This window comes from Lynx rufus, unplaced genomic scaffold (assembly GCF_022079265.1).
Source record: "Lynx rufus isolate CCGP_SWC_20201006 ecotype Redwood Valley unplaced genomic scaffold, mLynRuf1.p SCAF_3, whole genome shotgun sequence".
In the NCBI taxonomy this organism is placed as follows: Eukaryota; Metazoa; Chordata; class Mammalia; order Carnivora; family Felidae; genus Lynx; species Lynx rufus.
In genome coordinates this window covers 4,820,272-4,837,944 of record NW_025814845.1, presented here as the reverse complement: position 1 = coordinate 4,837,944, position 17,673 = coordinate 4,820,272, and the positions used below count along the sequence as shown (strand labels likewise).

General features: G+C 50.7%; 1 protein-coding gene across 1 annotated transcript in view; it reads left to right on the top strand.

Moving 5' to 3' along the window:
* The window catches only part of HS3ST1 (heparan sulfate-glucosamine 3-sulfotransferase 1), a 29,268-nt gene extending 15,317 nt beyond the window's left edge, over positions 1-13,951 (top strand). Inside the window, exon 2 of the mRNA XM_047091605.1 lies at positions 12,418-13,951. Within this exon, the coding sequence (XP_046947561.1) occupies positions 12,515-13,483 (969 nt within the window). The 5' untranslated portion in view covers positions 12,418-12,514 and the 3' untranslated portion in view covers positions 13,484-13,951. The remainder of the gene's footprint in view (positions 1-12,417) is intronic.
* Positions 13,952-17,673: the final 3,722 nt, after the last annotated feature.

The window sequence follows — 17,673 nt, the reverse complement described above, 5'->3', positions numbered from 1 at the left end:
CTTTCGTCCTCATGGCAATCTGCAGAGTGGGCGCTCTCACCACCCCAACATTTCAGGGGAGGACATGAGGCACACAGAGCCACATCACTCGCTGTTGGTCACCCGGTGGGAGTCAGGGATGAGCCAGGACTCCAACCCGCTCTCTGAACCACCAGCCTCCCCCGTCGCGATGATCTCTGAATGTCCTCCCCTTGTTGATGCCCGCTTGTTTCAAATACTTTAAGACCTAACAAGTAAATACTGTGTTAAGAGTATAAAATAGAAATCATTTTGGCATCAGCGTTCAGAGAGAATCATCAGGGTGGTGATAGATTTAACTTCACGTGTAGTCGGATGCTTCATCTGAAGGTACTGAAACAAGAGATAACAAGAGATCACAGAGACGGTTGGGTCAAGGGCAGAGTCCAGGTGTTCTGGCTACATTCAGGGGCACTCCGGGAGAGAGAAAATGAGACAGGAACTCCCAGTTTAAGTAAACTCCTTATACAGAACGTAATGCTTCCGTCAGAGGCAGATGAAATACTGGCTCGTTTCGTAGAACCCAAAGCTTCAGAGTAGAGGATTAGTCAACTTGAATAGTGTTTTTCAAGTTGTTTCAAGCGAGGGGTAGAAGGAAATCACGGTCACGTGTGGGAATGTGTGTGGTGGGGGAAAACACTACAAGCTGTTGCTTTAGTCGGTGCCATCACGTGAAGAGCAACGCTTTAATTCAGGACAGGAGGAAATACGGCCGGTATAAAATCCAAACCAGCCATGGCCTCCCGGCTTTAATGGTCCACATGCCTGCTTCCCCTCAGCTCCTCTCAGGCAGGACCGGCTTCCTCATTGACCCGCTGGTGAGTTTCACGGTGCCTGTCAATGCCAAGTGCTCACTTCAATGTCTGGTTTTAAACGATCGTGTGAAACCAAGAACAGGCACGTTCAAAAGGAAAGACGGACTCTTGGGCCAAACGTGCGCGGTAGTTTCCAAGATTTTCCGTTAACCCGCCCCCACTTGGAGCGTGTGAATGGTGCTGCTGGGATTCAGGCTCAGGACCTGATGCTGCCTTCCATTGCCAAGGCTCTTCTCCCCCTCCCCGTCTTAATAAATCCCTGAGCCTGCCGCCTCTCCGGACCCCACGCCTGCCGGCTGGGGCAGCCTTACCACCGTGTCCCACAGGCTGCACCCCCGAAGCAGCCCCAGTGCAGAAACGGACCCCAGGTCTCCTCCCAGATGGTGCCTGGACATGGGCTGCCTTTTCCGAGGGCTTCTACCGGGCCGTCCCTGCCCTCGTTCCAGCTCAGCGTTGCCTCTGGGCTGTCGTGTAACTGTGGCTGCATCTACGCTCACACTGAATGTGGTGATCACTTCCCTTCCATGCTTGTCTTCTCCTCTGCGGGGTGCTTTGAGGACAGCGGCTAGATTCTTTCTATATCCCCAGTAACTCAGGACAGTTTTAGAAACACTGTGGGTGCCTTGCCCAAGTGATCACCTCTGGGCAGAGTCTGGACCTCAGGCATCAGTCTCCGCAGCCTCGCCCATCAGCCTCCCCACCTCCCGACCTTCACCACACTTGACAACTAATATCTGTTTGTGACGTTCATGAAAATCAGGAGCCTTCACGGAAATATTCACAGTTGAATCTTGGAAACCTCAAAGATCAGGTCACACGGGTCCTTCCTCTCCAGCATCCGGGGATTTGGCAGCTGCTGCCTCTTTAAGACAGATCACATCCACGGGTGCTGGCTGCGGTCCGCACTGTCCAGCCAGCTTTGTCCCTTGATGTCACCTGTTACCCCAGGAAATACACAGCGGTCCCAGGAAGCCCACTTGTCTTTGCTTTTACCGGTAAGGGCTGTGTGTCGGTGGGCTTGGGCAGCTGTAACTAGGTACCATACACGACCCGCTAAAACACCAACAAACGTTTCCACAGTTCTGGCATCTGCCAAGTTCAAGACCAGGATGTCCCCAGGCTCAGCCCCTGCGGAGAGCTCTCTTCCTGGCTTGCAGGCTGTGTCCTCACTTGGCAGAGAGATCGCTCCGGTCTCCCTTCTTACCCCGTCACTATCCCCATCTTGGGTCCTTTTCCTTATGACCTCATCGAAACCTCATTCTCTCCCAGAATCCCCACCTCCAAATGCCATCCCATCGTGGCTGGAGGCTTCAACATGGGGATTTTGAGGGAAGACAGAGACGCCGTCCGTACAAGCTGGCTCAAGAAATGAGATAAATCCTCCCTCCGCCTTGCTCGTCTAGGGGAAGGATGTCCTTTGCTGTGCCTGTGTGTATTTCGGCAGCAAATTATTCTAACGTTCGCTGCCCCAGCACGAGACAAGCCTCGATTTCCATGTCTCTGGGATCCAGTGGGGTAGGAGTCGGGAGACCTGGATTTCCAATTCAGTTTAGCCCCCTGCGTGCTTGACCTTGGGGTCTGCATGCTCCCCCTACCCACCGACCCCTTCTGCCGGGATAAGGGTGAGACAGGATGATGGCAGATGGCCCTTTGGCTGCGGACGCCCTGTGTGTCTTTTCTGGGGACATGTTAGGGATTCATGGCGGTCCCCACCTATGGGGCCCAGCCATGCCCGCCCCCCCCCAATCAGATGGCCCCTGTCGGGAGGTTGGGTCCCCCCTGGCCTGACGCTGCGCACACCCAGGTACGCCGAGGAGGCCTGTCTCCCGTCTTCTGTCTGCTAGCACGGCCCCTTTTCCACTCAGCTGCACCGAGTAATAAGAGAGGCCCCGTCCGCCCTCCTGTCACAGAGCTCTGCCGAGCACTGCCTGTGCCAGTGTGTCTCTGCCTCTAATGAAGGATTTATTTAGGTCACTGCTGCCTTCTGTGCACAGCCACGCAGATTAAACGTGTTGAGTGTCTCTTCCTCCCTCTTCCCTCCCCGGGGCCTCACCGCTGCACTCACCTGGCTGTTCGGGATCCACCAAGGGGGGCATTTGCACCGCACACCCCTTCAGTCACAGAGAGCTGGAGCCTTCCTACCTGCCATTGTCCTTTCTTCCTTGAGCCCCTGCCTGGTTGAGTCACCGCAGTACTTTGGATCATGAACAAATGTGTTTGACTAATTATCATCTCCAGATCCCATTTATACCACACAGCCGCCTTTTTTTTTTTTTTTTTTTTTTTTTTTTTAGGGACCAGAATAGCTACCATGATTTGAGGGCTTGCCATGGGCCAGGCAATATGGGAACATCCTCGGCATCCACGTAGGGTGTTTGATTTAATCCTTGCAATCAGTATATGGAGCCGGTGCCTTCTATCTGAGGCTCCCAGGCTTCAGGGCTGTCTTGGGGGTTTGGAATCACAGAGCAGAGATGTGAGCCGGGGTTCTTGGCTCTGAATCCTCTGTTAATTCCAGCGTGGCCCCTCCACCCTGCTCTACAGATAATTCTACCTCTGTGGCCGGACCGATCCCTCTCTAGTTCGTCTGCCACAGTTGTTAAAATCCCGGTGTTAAAAACAAACTGCCCCAACAATGGTAAGAAACAAACACCAGAGGAAAATTGCCCCCCCCCCACCCAAAGCCAGCGCAATCGGGATCTGAACCTGAATGGGCATGAGCATTTGGAGCTCACAGAGTCCTTGCCATTCTAAAGGGCTGAGGGTGGGCAGGCCGGTTTCCCTGGGAGCTGGTTAGAAACACAGACTCTTGGGCCTGTCTTCAGACCCCTTCCATTCGAGTCTGCATTTTGAACTAGATCTCCGGGGGACCGGTGGGCACGTCTGCCTTTGGAAAGCCCTGTGCTAGGCAATTGCAGTGGGGCCCCCAGGGCTCCTGGGAAAGATGCGCTCCTCACCCCACACCGGCCGCTCCTCACGAAGGTCCTTCCACCCCGATACCTCGTCTCGTTTGGAGAAGAACGTTGTGTGGGTTGGCTTCAGACTTCCTATGGGACAGGTTGCGTTTGTCAGCCTCATGATACCGTGGTGTTCTCAGAGGCTCAGAAACAACACTATCGTTGAAATCTTCTGGCCCCAAACCCCTTCCCCACCACGTTGCCCTCCCTGGCTTGCCCAGATAGCTTCTTCCTTGACTCCTGCAGAATTTTGTGCATTATCCTGGTAGCCTTTAGTAAATATGGAAACTCCCAGCGCTGCTGTGGATGCTAGGAGGCGTAGAAAGGCCGGAGGAGGCAGTGTTCGAAAAGTCCTCTTGTGTTTCGGGGGGGGGGAGAATGGGGCCAGTGACCCTTCCTTTCCCCAGACAGTAAATGTGACCCACGGAAACTTATTTACATTATGTGGACTGACCTTGGGTCTTTTCTGACTTGAACCCTTTCCACCCCACGTGAGGTAGGCTTCTCAGCAATTACCATAAGTAAATCCGAACAAAAGTGAGTGTCAACATTTGTTGAAGAGTGTCATGTGCAGGCAATTTCAAGAAAATAAATATTTATGGAAGTCTTGAGATATCACTGTCCTTTCATAGACTGACAGGCGCAAGCCGAATCTCCTTCCTCTTTCTTGCTTTCCAAGATGATCTGCCAAGGATGGAAATTCGACACCATCGCGACGTGCCCTTAAGAAGTTGCTTAAAGGTGAAAGTGAAGACGTTGTTGACTCCTAAAGATGAACGAAAAACCTTCACTGTTGATTGCCCGGAACTTTGGTTGAATGCGGAAATGACAGTTCTGTTGTTCAAACTGTCTTACTGAGGTTTCAGTACATTCCAGAAGATTTTTTTTTAATTTTTGATGTTTTTATTTATTTTTGAGACAGAGAGAGACAGAGCATGAGCAGGGGAGGGGCAGAGAGAGAGGGAGACACAGAATCTAAAACAGGACCAGGCTCTGAGCTGTCAGCACAGAGCCCGATGCGGGGCTCGAACTCACAGACTGTGAGATCATGACCCGAGCTGAAGTCGGACGCTTAACCGACTGAGCCACCCAGGCGCCCCAACATTCCAGAAGATTAAATCACTCAACACTCTTGGATGCTTGTTCTTGTCTGGTAGTAGCATAGATCCCATCCTGTCTACTCTTCTTATGCTCTCGTGTAAGCTCTCCCCTCTGCCCCAAATGCACTCCCCACTGCCCATGGGGAGACCTCCCAAGTCAAAGGAAAAGAAGGACAACCGGCTTTAGAGACGGCCCACGGAGTGTTAGTTCCCACACCCCCGGCGTCTGTGACCTTGAGAAGGTCTTCTAACCTGAATAGCGTGTTTCCATACGTGTCCTAGGGAGAAAGGCAGGCCACTCCCATTTGTTGAACACCTCCCCCGTGCTGTATATTTGGCCCGGGTGATTTGATTTCATCATATGGAAGTAGATGGCACCCACTTTGCAGAATGGCATTTTGAGCCCCAGACAGGTAAGGACACTTGAGTTCAGAGAGCTGTAGGCAAACCAGCCCGGATCTGCCCCATTGCAACAGCGCCTTTGCTTTCCCACTACCGCACGTTACCTTTTCGTTGCTTCAGAGAAGTCACATAAAATTAGCATAACCACTGCTCATTTTTGCTGCGAGTATCAGAAGAGATGATTTATACACTGGTGCTCACCACCTGGCACCCAGTGGGCACCAAGTAAGAAATGTCTTCCTTTCCAACCCTTTTGCTACATCCCTGAAAACACTTGTGGTTGACTGTTTCGAGAATCCCTGTTATCCTAGAGAAGCTTCTGGTCTGTGCCAGCTGCACCACTAGTTTCTTTTGAGGGGTTGGGAAGATACAGGGCAGACAGAGGGCTTACGGGCAGCACTATTTCCGACGCGTTGAACTTCCCTCTCGTGGAATATTCTCGTTATTCCACTTTATCCACACATACGTTGCAGTGGTGGGAGTCGGGGAATATACTGTAGTTAATTACATTTGAAATCTAGGTCATGATGTGAATTATGTAATAAGAAGACTTAAGGAGAAAATTAAAATATTTCGAAGGGTTATTTCACTGCATCCCCCCCCCTTTTTTAATTAAAATATTTTCTAGATTCTCAGGTGATCTCGTCCAGTCACCATGAGAAATCTTGAGTCCCCCTTTCAATACCTGGCTCCTGCCTGACTCTCTCAGGTTGAAAACCTCACTACCGTTTGACACAGTCTTTTTCACGGACAAACTGTTCAGTCTGTCTTTCTAGTGAATTAAAAGCCTTTCTCAGTACCTCGGGCCATTCGCTTAACCTTGCACTGCCGTCGATATGTTCATTTAGCAAATAAGGTCTGTAGCACCTACCGTGCACAGAAATCGTGCCAGGCCCTGGGGGGATGGCAGCGGAGAGAAAGCAGCAGGACACCGATGGGGGGCTCTGAAATTGGTATTCTCGGGTGGAGGGGCAGACCAGACCATAAACAAGCATATCCGGGTTGGGCTAGTGCATGAGGAATACGAAACCGGGTGATGGGAGAGAATATGGTTACAAGAGAGCAGGCGGGCCCGTGTTGCAGGGAAAGCCGGTGTTTGAAATAAAAGCTAATTGGCAGGAAAGAGCCAGCCCCAGAAAGCCTTGGGACCCAGCATCCTGGAAAGAGGGAGCGGCAAATGCCAGCGCCCAGAGCTGGCGGGAGCTCAGAGTGTTCACAGGAACCGAAAGGTCAGCGAGGTGGGAGTGTGGCCTGAAGGAGCAGATTGAGGCCAGAGGGACAGACCGGCAGCTCCCATCCTGGGGGAATCCCCAGGCCTGGAAAGGAATTTGGATTTAATTTCAGGTACCAGGAGACCTCCCTCTGAGAAATCCCGTGGGCTCTCCCTGTGCCTCCCGTCCCTGGCAGGTGGTCAGCACCTTCACGGCGGGGGGCCCAAGGAAGCTTCGTGCTGCTGATGGGAAGGACTCGTCTTTTGAATTTTCGTAGCTCAGGGCTTGATTGATCACTGTGTCCTTGATAAAGGGGAGTGAACAGAGAGGGGGCTGGATCTCTCTTTGGGAACTTCTAACCCATCTACAAAAGGAAAGAGAGGGTTTGTTTTGTTCATCCTTCCATGAAATCCTGTCCCTCATCAAAGGGTCGTTACCTGGCACGAATGTTCAACAGGACCAGGGAAGCATTCCGTCAGGGCCAGGAACTACTCGTACCCTCACTCCAGGCATCGCCGGGGAGTGACAGGGACAGCGACATCCCTGGCTTTGCCTGCTCACACTGAGTTTGGATCCTCATTCAGCCTCGACCGTTCTGGACAAACCACCGAACTTCTCTGATCCTCTTTCTTGTAGTGAGATCAGTTCTGGTGAAGATTTGCAGTGAACATCGCGGGGGCCCAGTGTGGGACGATGCCAGCCCAGGGTCTGTTCAGTAGCAGGTACCGCAAACGGGAGCTGCCGTCATTGCTTTTGGCAAGGCAGGTGGCCTGGGTTCCAGGTGCCGTGGAGCATTCTTGTCCCTGCCCATGCCAGCTCAGGGCTCCACATTTCTAGAAGGTTCCATTTGCTCAATATTCGTTAGTTCGCTTCTGGAGGGAGGATGATCAGTTCATCTCTGTGCTGCCTAAATGTTCCAACTTGCCTTCCTCCTACTTCGTGAGTGGGGCATTGGGGGGGGGGCGGGATCTGACTTTCAGAGAGCACTTTCTTCGCTTAAATTGCAGCCCTACTCAGCGCTGTGGACCTCTGAGCGGCCACCTCGGCTGCTACCAGTCACGTGTGGCCTTGCGACGTGCTGTAGGAGTAAATAAATGGACACACACTAGATTCTGAAGACTTCATACAAAAGAGGTGGAAAGTATCCCCTTAATATTATATAGGAATTATGTGTTGAAGTGATAGTGTTTTGGAGAACATAAAAATATTTCTGTTTTTGAATGTGGCTCTTGAAAGTTTAAAATTTTAATGTGGCTCCTGGGTCATTTGAACACTTACAATAAAAGCTCTAATAATAGATGCTTTGTCCTAGGGCAAGATGGGACTGTCAGGGATGTCTAAATAAATGGTCTCTGCCACCTTTAGGAGGGGTGACTGTTACCTTCATAAGCGCCACTTGATTGCCTATAAATAATGGAATTTTTCTGGAAATGTAGTAAACCTGTGTGTTCTACATTTATTTCTATGATCTATATGCTGCACAGCTACTAGGGGGAGGTGCTGTTTCGCATTACGGAGGGGAGAAGGTATTGGTAAAAACGGAAAGTTAATCTCGTAACTTCACTAAAATATCAGATAGGTAGCATACGTTCAATAAATTTAGATATTTGTTTGATAAATGAACGAGGGCATACATGGCTCACGTTCATATTTCTAATGGACGGGGCTTGTTAATACAGATCACCTCATTTCAGTCTCAAGGAAATCATTTCAGGTGGGTACAGTTATTACCATTTTACATATGGGGAAACTGAGGCTAAGACAGGTTACGTCACTTTGAACAAATCCAACCTAGAGACAGGGTTCCTGACCCTACAGTCTGGCTGGTTCCTTTCGACTCCTCTACTGAAGGGAACAAATGAGTTTGACCTCATGCTGTCCTGTTCCTACCCTGTGTGTCAGCTGATTCTGGAGGAGGTGGCCTGGGATTTTGTCACTGTTGACTAGATTTTTGAGGGCCTTTCCTCTTTAGGATGCCCAAAACTTTACCATTATTACCTGTTAAGGCCACATGCTAGGGAGACAGCAACAATAGCGGAAAGAGAACAGGACTGGAATGCTGGAACCATGAGGTCTAGGCCTGATTTTCTCTGTGACCTTAGACAAGCCATCTTGGACCTCCTCACTGTGGCCCTCGTGTGCTCTGATGTGCACAGTCCCGTTGTCAGGATCAGTGTGGCTCCGATGTCCTCGCTTACAGGTTCACCTGACCTGGAAGGTCTTCTCTTTTCCAACAGTGTTACTTAAAGGCCCAGAAATTCTGGCTGTGCCACTGAGTTCAAATTACCAAACTATTACACGAGAAAGTTGTCTCACAGTGGCCACTGTGTGTGTGTAATATATTATATATGTATTTAGATGTCATATATGTGTGTGTGTGTGTGTATCTACACACTTAGCTAAAGTTCCATACATATACATGCTATACATATGTATATAGCTGATACATATACATGCTTTTCTCCCTCTATATATATAGCATACATGTATGAGACTTTAGCTAATTTTTTTCCTATATACCTCAAATATTTTTGGAATGTACAAGACTTTAGACATAAGTAAATACATTTTTAGAAAGTATTAAAGTAGAAGTGAGGAGTTTTTAGACTACTAACTGCCCAGGTTATTTATATATATATATATATATATATATATACACACACACACACACACACACACATATATTTAGCTTCTCCTCTGCTGTTGGTAATTCCCCCTTTAGGAAAAAAAAAAAAAAAACTCAGATGTGCACTGTACTAAGCAGGATGCCTCATAATAGCGAAAGAAAAGCGTGAATACTTAGAAAATCTGAATTTCAGATCTTGCCCGATTCTGTCCCTTAGGTGTGGAAGGATTGGGGTGTGTGGTTGCTTCCTGAGTCCGAATCCAGAGGTATGGGATGGGGTCAGCAGCACTCATCACTAAGAGTGGAACGATCTAGTGTGGAGTAGTTACTCTCTCCTGCGTTTCACCTACCTCACCCCCTGCACATGGGCTCACACGGGCTCACACGCATGTGAGTGCGTGCATATATGTACAAACATATACAAGTATGCATATGCGTGGGCATACACGTATACCCCAGGCACGTAAAAGGCAAGCACAGCGGGATCCATCCATATATGGGTCAGTCCCACATTGAGAAGGAAATGAAATTTGACTGAAACGTACTAAAGCATTTACTGAGTAAGCAAAATTTCCATTCGCTTGATATCATTCAATCAGTAGAACATTCTGCACCAACATCTTGCCTGGTCATCTCTCCTTAAACGTTTTTTTGTCTCTCGCTTTTTCCCCCCTAAATAATTAGGTCAACTGATCTTGAAGGTTCCCTCTCAAGTGCTCTGTGATTCTCTAAACATTTCCAGTTTTTTTTTTTTTTTTAATTTTTTTTTTAATGTTTATTTATCTTTGACAGAGAGACAGAGCATGAGCAGGGGAGGGGCAGAGAGAGAGGGAGACACAGAATCTGAAACAGGCTCCAGGCTCTGAGCTGTCAACACAGAGCCCGACGCGGGGCTCGAACTCACACTCACAGACTGCGAGATCATGACCTGAGCTGAAGTCGGATGCTCAACCGACTGAGCCACCCAGGCGCCCCTAAACATTTCCAGTTTTTAATGTTTGTTTATTTTTGAGAGAGAGAGAGGCAGACAGAGCCATGAGAGGGGAAGAGAGAGAGGGAGACACAGAATCTGAAACAGGCTTCTGGCTCTGAGCAGTTACACAGAGCCTGATGCGGGGCTCGAACTCACAGACCGTGAGATCTTGACCTGAGCCGAAGTCAGATGCTTAACCGACTGAGCCACCAGGCGCCCCTAAACGTTTCCAGTTTTTAATTGCTTTTTTAAGTTAATACATTTTAATATACATTTTTCAAAGCAGTTAATAGAGTTGATCTCTGAGGCAGGGAATTCGATAGGTTTGATTATAAAAATAGAAGACCATAAAAATTCTTCATTTATCCATTCCGGACACAGTGTTAAACTATTAAAGTGGATTTTAAAGCTGGCATAAAGAAGATGATGGACCCTTTCGGTGGAGAACACTTGTACTGGCTCTATAATCCCCATAGTCCCCAAGGCAGGCCTGTCACTAACCCTTCCTTAACTGTGTTCAGACAAGAGCTTCCAATGCCCCCTTTCTGGAAGATGGCCAAACGCCTCTTGATGATTGTTGTTTATCAGCTCCCTGAGACATGGACATGAGTCCTCTTGTTTTGGGGAACCCCTTGCCATTTCGCCCAGCAGTGGCTGTGTACTTGTGGGACTTCAGTGCCTCGGTGTCATAAATCTCAGGTGAAGAGAAGGCAGGCAGTTTGTGCAAAGAGGGCCCTGCGTTCAGAGTTTTGAATGGGGGCTATGAATTTTGCAGCGGACTAAATTCTTGTGTCCTTGGCTAAGACTCCTCTCGGTACCTGCCGTTCCTTCCCACCTTGTAACTGTCGGGTCAAGGTGCCAATCAACTGAGCAGACCGTAAAACCACTTGATGAGCAGAACGGCCTTGCACACAGGAAGGAGTTTTGCTCTTTCCAGCCGGCCTACCTGTCTGTCCCTCTGGGCTCGCTTCAAACACTTCCTCTCCCGGGAAGCCGTCCCCAGTCGTTTCAGGCAAAATGAGCGGACCTGTGTCCACACGCTGCCTTGCGCAAACTATAATCGGAGCACATCCAGCACTGACGCCTGCAGCCAGGTCATGCCAATGAGCCTCTGCCAAATTTATGCTGCGGTACCAACCACCCCACAAGTCAGTGGCTTACGGCCACGGTGATGCATTGTCACTCGAGCCAGGATGGCTGTGCTGTGCACGGTGCACTGGTGTGGGGGCTCTGCTACACGTGTCTCCCATCATCCTCTGGGGCCCAGCGGCTGGCCGGGGCGCATTCTTCTCGTGGTCATGGCCGAAGTAGCAAGAGGGCAAGTGCCAACACGCAAAGCTTCTCAAGGCCTAGGCCGGCCACCGGCACGTTGTCATTTCCGCTCACGGGCCGTTGGCCAAACCCAAATCAAATCGTCGGGCAGCACACCCCACCACATGGTAAGGCTGGATGCAGAGAGAGGAGGCGTAAAAGAATCGGGACTAGTCGGGGCACCCGGGTGGCTCAGTCGGTTGAGCGTCCGGCTCAGGTCATGATATTGGAGTTTGGGAGTTCGAGCTCTGTACCAGGCCTACTGCTGTCGGCACAGAGCCTGGTTGGGATTCTCTCCCTCTCTCGTTCTGCCCTCGCCCTGCTCTCTCTCTTTCTCAAAAATAAACCTTAAAAAAAAAAAAATAGATCTAATCATTCAGTCTTCCATACAGGTTCACCTGCCCTATTAGATCAGGAGCCCCTGGGGGTGGCAAGGGTCAGGAACAGCGTCTGCTTTTAGATCACCAGCTCCACTGCCTGGGGCTGGCAGGTAGGAGGTATTTCACTGATGTTTGCTGAGGTCCAAAAGACCTTTCCGGCCCTTTCCTTTACAGCAGAGGCTGGGCAAGCTCTGACCGCAGGGCCAAATCTGTCCCCGTGTCTGTGCAGAGAGCTGAGCATACAGACTGTGGAAAACAGTTGTTGAGAAACTCAAAAGTGATGCATGAAAATGATAACGACGTTCAGATTCCAGCATCCGTGAATGAAGTTTCATTGGGGCACAGCCACACCCATTCCCCTGCAAATTGTCTGTGGCCCCTGGAGCCAAACGGGCATACCTGGGGCCGTCGTCCAGCCTGTGTCCCGCAAAGCCGAAAACCTTTCCCATCCGGCCCCTTAGACAGGAAGTGTTTGCCACCGGCCCTGCCTGACGGGGTAAAGAAACAGGGGGGTGGGGGGGAGCCCCAGGGAGGTGACCGCCTTGCCCGGGATCACACGGCATTGGCAGCTCCACGAAGGCCTGTGTGCGTTTGGGGTTAACATCTCCCCCCTTTGTTTCCTAGTAACCGGCGGCCCGCGACACCCATGTGTCACTGATCGGGAGGCTCTCCCCGCGGCAGCGCTTCATGACCCAGCGGCGCCCGGCCCAGTGAAGCCACCATGGTGTCCAGCACAGCGGCGCTGCTCCTGGGCGCCGTGCTCCTGGTGGCCCAGCTGCAGCCCGTGCCTTCCCGCCCTGCCGCCGCCGCCGCCGCCGCCGCCGCGCCCGGGGCCGAGCCGGGCCCGCCGGAGCTGTCGCGCAGAGCGGCCACCGTCCAGGGCGACGGCCGGGACGGCGCGCCCCCCAACGGCTCGGCGCAGCAGCTGCCGCAGACCATCATCATCGGCGTGCGCAAGGGCGGCACGCGCGCGCTGCTGGAGATGCTCAGCCTGCACCCCGACGTGGCGGCCGCCGAGAACGAGGTCCACTTCTTCGACTGGGAGGAGCACTACAGCCAAGGCCTGGGCTGGTACCGGGGCCAGATGCCCTTCTCGTCCCCGCAGCAGCTCACGGTGGAGAAGACCCCCGCGTACTTCACGTCGCCCAAAGTGCCTGAGCGCGTCCACAGCATGAACCCGGGCGTCCGTCTGCTGCTCATCCTGCGCGACCCGTCCGAGCGCGTGCTGTCCGACTACACCCAAGTGTTCTACAACCACGTGCAGAAGCGCAAGCCCTACCCGTCCATCGAGGAGTTCCTGGTGCGCGACGGCCGGCTCAACGTGGGCTACAAGGCGCTCAACCGCAGCCTCTACCACGTGCACCTGCACAACTGGCTGCGCTTCTTCCCGCTGCGCCGCATCCACATCGTCGACGGCGACCGCCTCATCAGGGACCCCTTCCCCGAGATCCAGAAGGTCGAGCGGTTCCTGAAGCTGTCGCCGCAGATCAACGCCTCGAACTTCTACTTTAACAAAACCAAGGGCTTTTACTGCCTGCGGGACAGCGGCCGGGACCGCTGCTTGCACGAGTCCAAAGGCCGGGCGCACCCCCGAGTGGACCCCAGACTCCTCAGTCAACTGCACGAATACTTTCACGAGCCAAATAAGAAATTCTTCGAGCTTGTCGGCCGGACATTTGACTGGCACTGATTAGCAATAAAGTGAGGCGCGGGACCTTTCCCGTTGTAAGTTCTGGTGTACGTCTGGGGGAGAGAGAGAGAAAGAAGAATTTTAAAAGGGCATTTAAGCTATAATTTATTTGTAAAGTCCATAAATTACTTCTGTACAGTATTAGATTCACAATTGCCATATATACTAGTTATATTTTTCTACTTGGTAAATTGAGGGCATTTTGTATTGTTTTTCATGGTTGTTAACATTGTGTAATATGTCTCTATATGAAGGAACTAAACTATTTCACTGCAAAAAAAAAAAAAAAGCAACAACAACAACAAAAAAAAAAAAAAACACAGAAATCTGGAGACCCTGTCTTTTTTGAATATGATTAACTTGCCCCGACTCAAAATTAGCTGTCTGTGTTATATTCGTTGCGAGATCTATATATTCCTTTGTTACTTTAAAAAGAAATGTTTTTCATGGCAATTATGCTTCTCTCTTGCCCTCTCTTTTCTTCGTTGTTCTTTTTAATTTTTAATGTCTCGCTGTGGCCATCAGATTTATTTTTTACTTGCATTGTGAGATCTGCCTTCACTGAGATACCCCCTGTTATTTTCTGGAGGTTTCGGGTTCGCCCATTCTTGACGGCAGGTTCCGGAGTGTGGATTTTTTTTTTTTTTAACCCCCGTAGACTCCGCGTGGACAAAGCAATATTAAGACTGGAAGAGTCGTTAATACCCGCAAGAGGCTCCCCGTTACACATCTCTGCCTCAAAGAGTGCTTGCATCCGTTTCTGAGTTCAGCAATGGGCAAAACGACACAATAAAGGGGATTAAACCGTTGGCCTTCAGCATGGTCTTGGGGCTGTGTGCTTGGCCCCACGTGCCAAGGGGTCTCCGGAAACTCAGAAAAGAGAAGTTGCAAAGTGTGCGTGTTCCCATCTTGTAGGTGCTGTGAAAAAGCCGCCTAATGGTGTAGACGTTTGCTTAGGTTGAAAGCGTCGTCTATTTCCTGAATGATCAATATCCATTTATAGATGCCTATTCCGTACGCACAGAGACAGAAATACGTGTGTGTTTTAAAACTCAAGTCTGAGTGTGTAATCCTTAAATGGCAGGGAGATTTAAACCCCGAGGGTCACGACTGCAGAAAGAAACGCCCAGTGCGGGTGGCGATGTGTAAGGAAGAAGTCCTTGTACCTGTCCCTACAGGAGAGAGGCCTGATTTCACTTTCACTTCTGCTTCTGAACAGCTGGCCTGTTGGATGTGATCACACAAGCTCCCCCCCCGCCCCGCCCCCCCGCCCCCCAGGCCCGGTTTTCTCACGAGCTCTTTATTCGGTCAGCCTTTTACAGGATTAAATACGCGGGTTGTTTTTTCTTACTAGGAAAAGAAAACATAATCATTATGCAAAACAAAAACTACAAACAAGCAAAATACACCCGTTTTCTGACAAAGTTTATATTTAAGGCAGCAGAGTGAAATGGACGTTCTATATCAGCGCTCCTTGAAAGTTCTCCCCCGAACAGCCCCAGGAAGTAGGAATTATTATGGCGAGGAGTTCAAGGCGGAAGAAATAGGCCCAGGGAAGATAAGGAACTTGCCAAGGTCACGTTGACTCCAAGCCCAGGCTTGGAGTCCACTGAGAGCCAAAGCACAGATTTCGGGCGTTTTGGTTTCTTCCTACTCTAGTCTTTCTGAACTGCAAAGGAAAGGCCCAGACTCAGAGACCTCTCTTCCTGACTTGACCTGACACATTCCTTCCCTGGTGCCAAACGTCTTCCGCCTCAAGAGGTGTGCCTGAGCCAAAGGAAAGGGACAAGAGATAGCCTGCACTTTTCTCAGCCACGTTATCAGGGAAGTGAGTCACCTTATTAGCTGTGGCAGCTGCAGCCTGGCCCGACCTTAGCGTGGCCCTTGCCCCACCCCTGGCCCTGCAGGGACAGTGGAGAGACCGCCTTCCTCTCAGAACCCATTAAGATTGCCATTAAACAACCAACTCCCAGAGGGGGTGGCCAAAATATTCATAGCCGACTTCACTTTGACAGGGTACTTTGAAGGAGAGAGGGCTTCCTTCTGTAACACATTGCTGGATCTTGCTGTTTTCACACCTATTAAAAACTGAAGAGTACAGAGGCTGAGCATCCGACTTCAGCTTAGGTCATGATCTTGTGGTTCGTGAGTTCGAGCCCCACATCAGGCTCTGTGCGGGTGGCCTGGAGTCGGCTTCAGATTCTGTGTCTCCCTCTCTGCCCCTCCCCGGCTTATTCTCTCTCTCTCTCTCTCTCTCAGACATAAATAAAGACTTTTTTTTTTTATTTTATTTTAAATAAAGAACTAAAGAGTAGAGACATCCAGAGAGGTTGTGAGTTTTCAAGATTGCCCAGGAATTTGATGTGGAGACTCCAGTGTGAGTTTTGTTTTTTTCTTGCAAAATAGCTATGGAAGCCTGTACCCTAATGGGGATGGTATGCTTGAAGCCATGCAGTGTTGGGGCCAGAGGTGACGGGTAGAAGGGAGGGACTGAGTGTTGGTGACATGATCTAGGGGCTCAGGCCAGCACAGTTCCTGGTAGGGGGTGGATATGTGGGTACAAATTCAGGAATTGTTGATTTGGGTGTGGGGTCCTGACTGAGCATGGAGGTCTACCATGGGCAAGGGGCCAGGGGTCCTGGTGGTTTTCTGCCATTTATGGCAGAACCCCAGCCAGTTGTTTGGAAAGTACGAGGAGGAAGGAACCATCGCTCCAGTAGCCTGGGCCCTTCCATCTCACCTGAGCCTTCCCAGAGTCAGAGGAGGCCCCACCCTGCACCTGGGCCCGCCTTCCTAGGGGCACAAATGCAATGTTCCAGGAGCCAGATGAGCCCCTGATCCCAGGAAGCCTCTAGGTGGGGCCGTCCAGAGGCAGCTGGGAACAGCTGAGCAGGGCCCCAGCCATTGTATTTGGAAAATTCGCTGCACTTGAGTCAGGACAGCCCCTGCCCCCTCCCTTCCTCCAGGAATCAGCGCCAGAATCCCGCGGACAGTATTTAGCTACCAGCTCACAGCCTAAAAATGCGCTAATCTAGCAAAAATGGTGATGTGCCTCTGAATACAGGGTGGCTTGCCCTTTGAATCCTGGGAGACTAGTACTCACCTAAAGGGAGATGTCGCAGAGTCCATAGCGCCGGGTGACTGCCGTATAGAGGCGTGGGATCCAAGATCACCACCAAGAATTCAGGTGTTCGCTAAAATTCGATTTTTCTTTTGAGACCTACTCTGTGCTTCGCATGGGATTAAGCCTCAGGAGCGTAACAGACAGTGCAACAGGAACTAATTGTCATTAACTGTTGTGGGTTTAAATAAAAAGCATGGAGGGCCTAGGAAGGAAGAAGGACACCTAGCTGTGTGGGGACTGGCCAATGCAGTGTGTTCCGCCCTTTTTCCTATCATTCGGGAACATCCCTGGGAAGAGTCAGCAGGCCCCGTTATGGAGAGAAAGAAACAGGTGTAAGAAACGGACCTGCCCTCGTTCTCTCTCTCTGGGGGTATCGTGGTCCCGGAGATGGGAAGCGTGGCGTTGACGGTCCTCAACAGAAGGCGAGAGACAGATGGCAGAGGCGTGTCTCCAAATGCCACTACTCGGGAGGAGGAAGAGAAAAAGGAGCATCCCCAAAGGGCATAATCACTTAACTTCTGGGCCACAGGACCCTGGTCTTTGCGAGGAAAAGCTTCTGTGAAGGATTGTTGTGGAGCCGGAGCATGGAAGGCAATGGACGTAACCAAAGCAAGGCATTTTGGACAAGGGCAGCTTGAGGAATCCAGGCAGCAGTGATGGGGAGGGGAAAAGAGGAAGGGGAGGTGAGCAACAGACTTTAAACACATTGACAGCTCACTATGCATCACGCACTTATGGCCTCGACATCTGCTTTCCGAGCGGCAGAAGCTTTCTCTGCAGCCACCCGTGTAGCTCAGTCTCCTGCACGGGTGTGTCTGTCCCAGAAAAATAACTCTCATTTATTGCACACCCACTCTGTGCTTGGTATTTTCTTTATTTTTAAAATTTTTTAAGGATGTTTCTTTTTGAGACAATGAGAGAGACAGCGTGCGAGCAGGGGAGGGGCAGAGAGAGAGGGAGACACAGAATGCGAAGCGGGCTCCAGGCTCCGAGCTGTCAGCCCAGAGCCCGACGCGGGGCTCAAACTCACGAACCGTGAGATCATGACCGGAGCCGAAGTCGGACG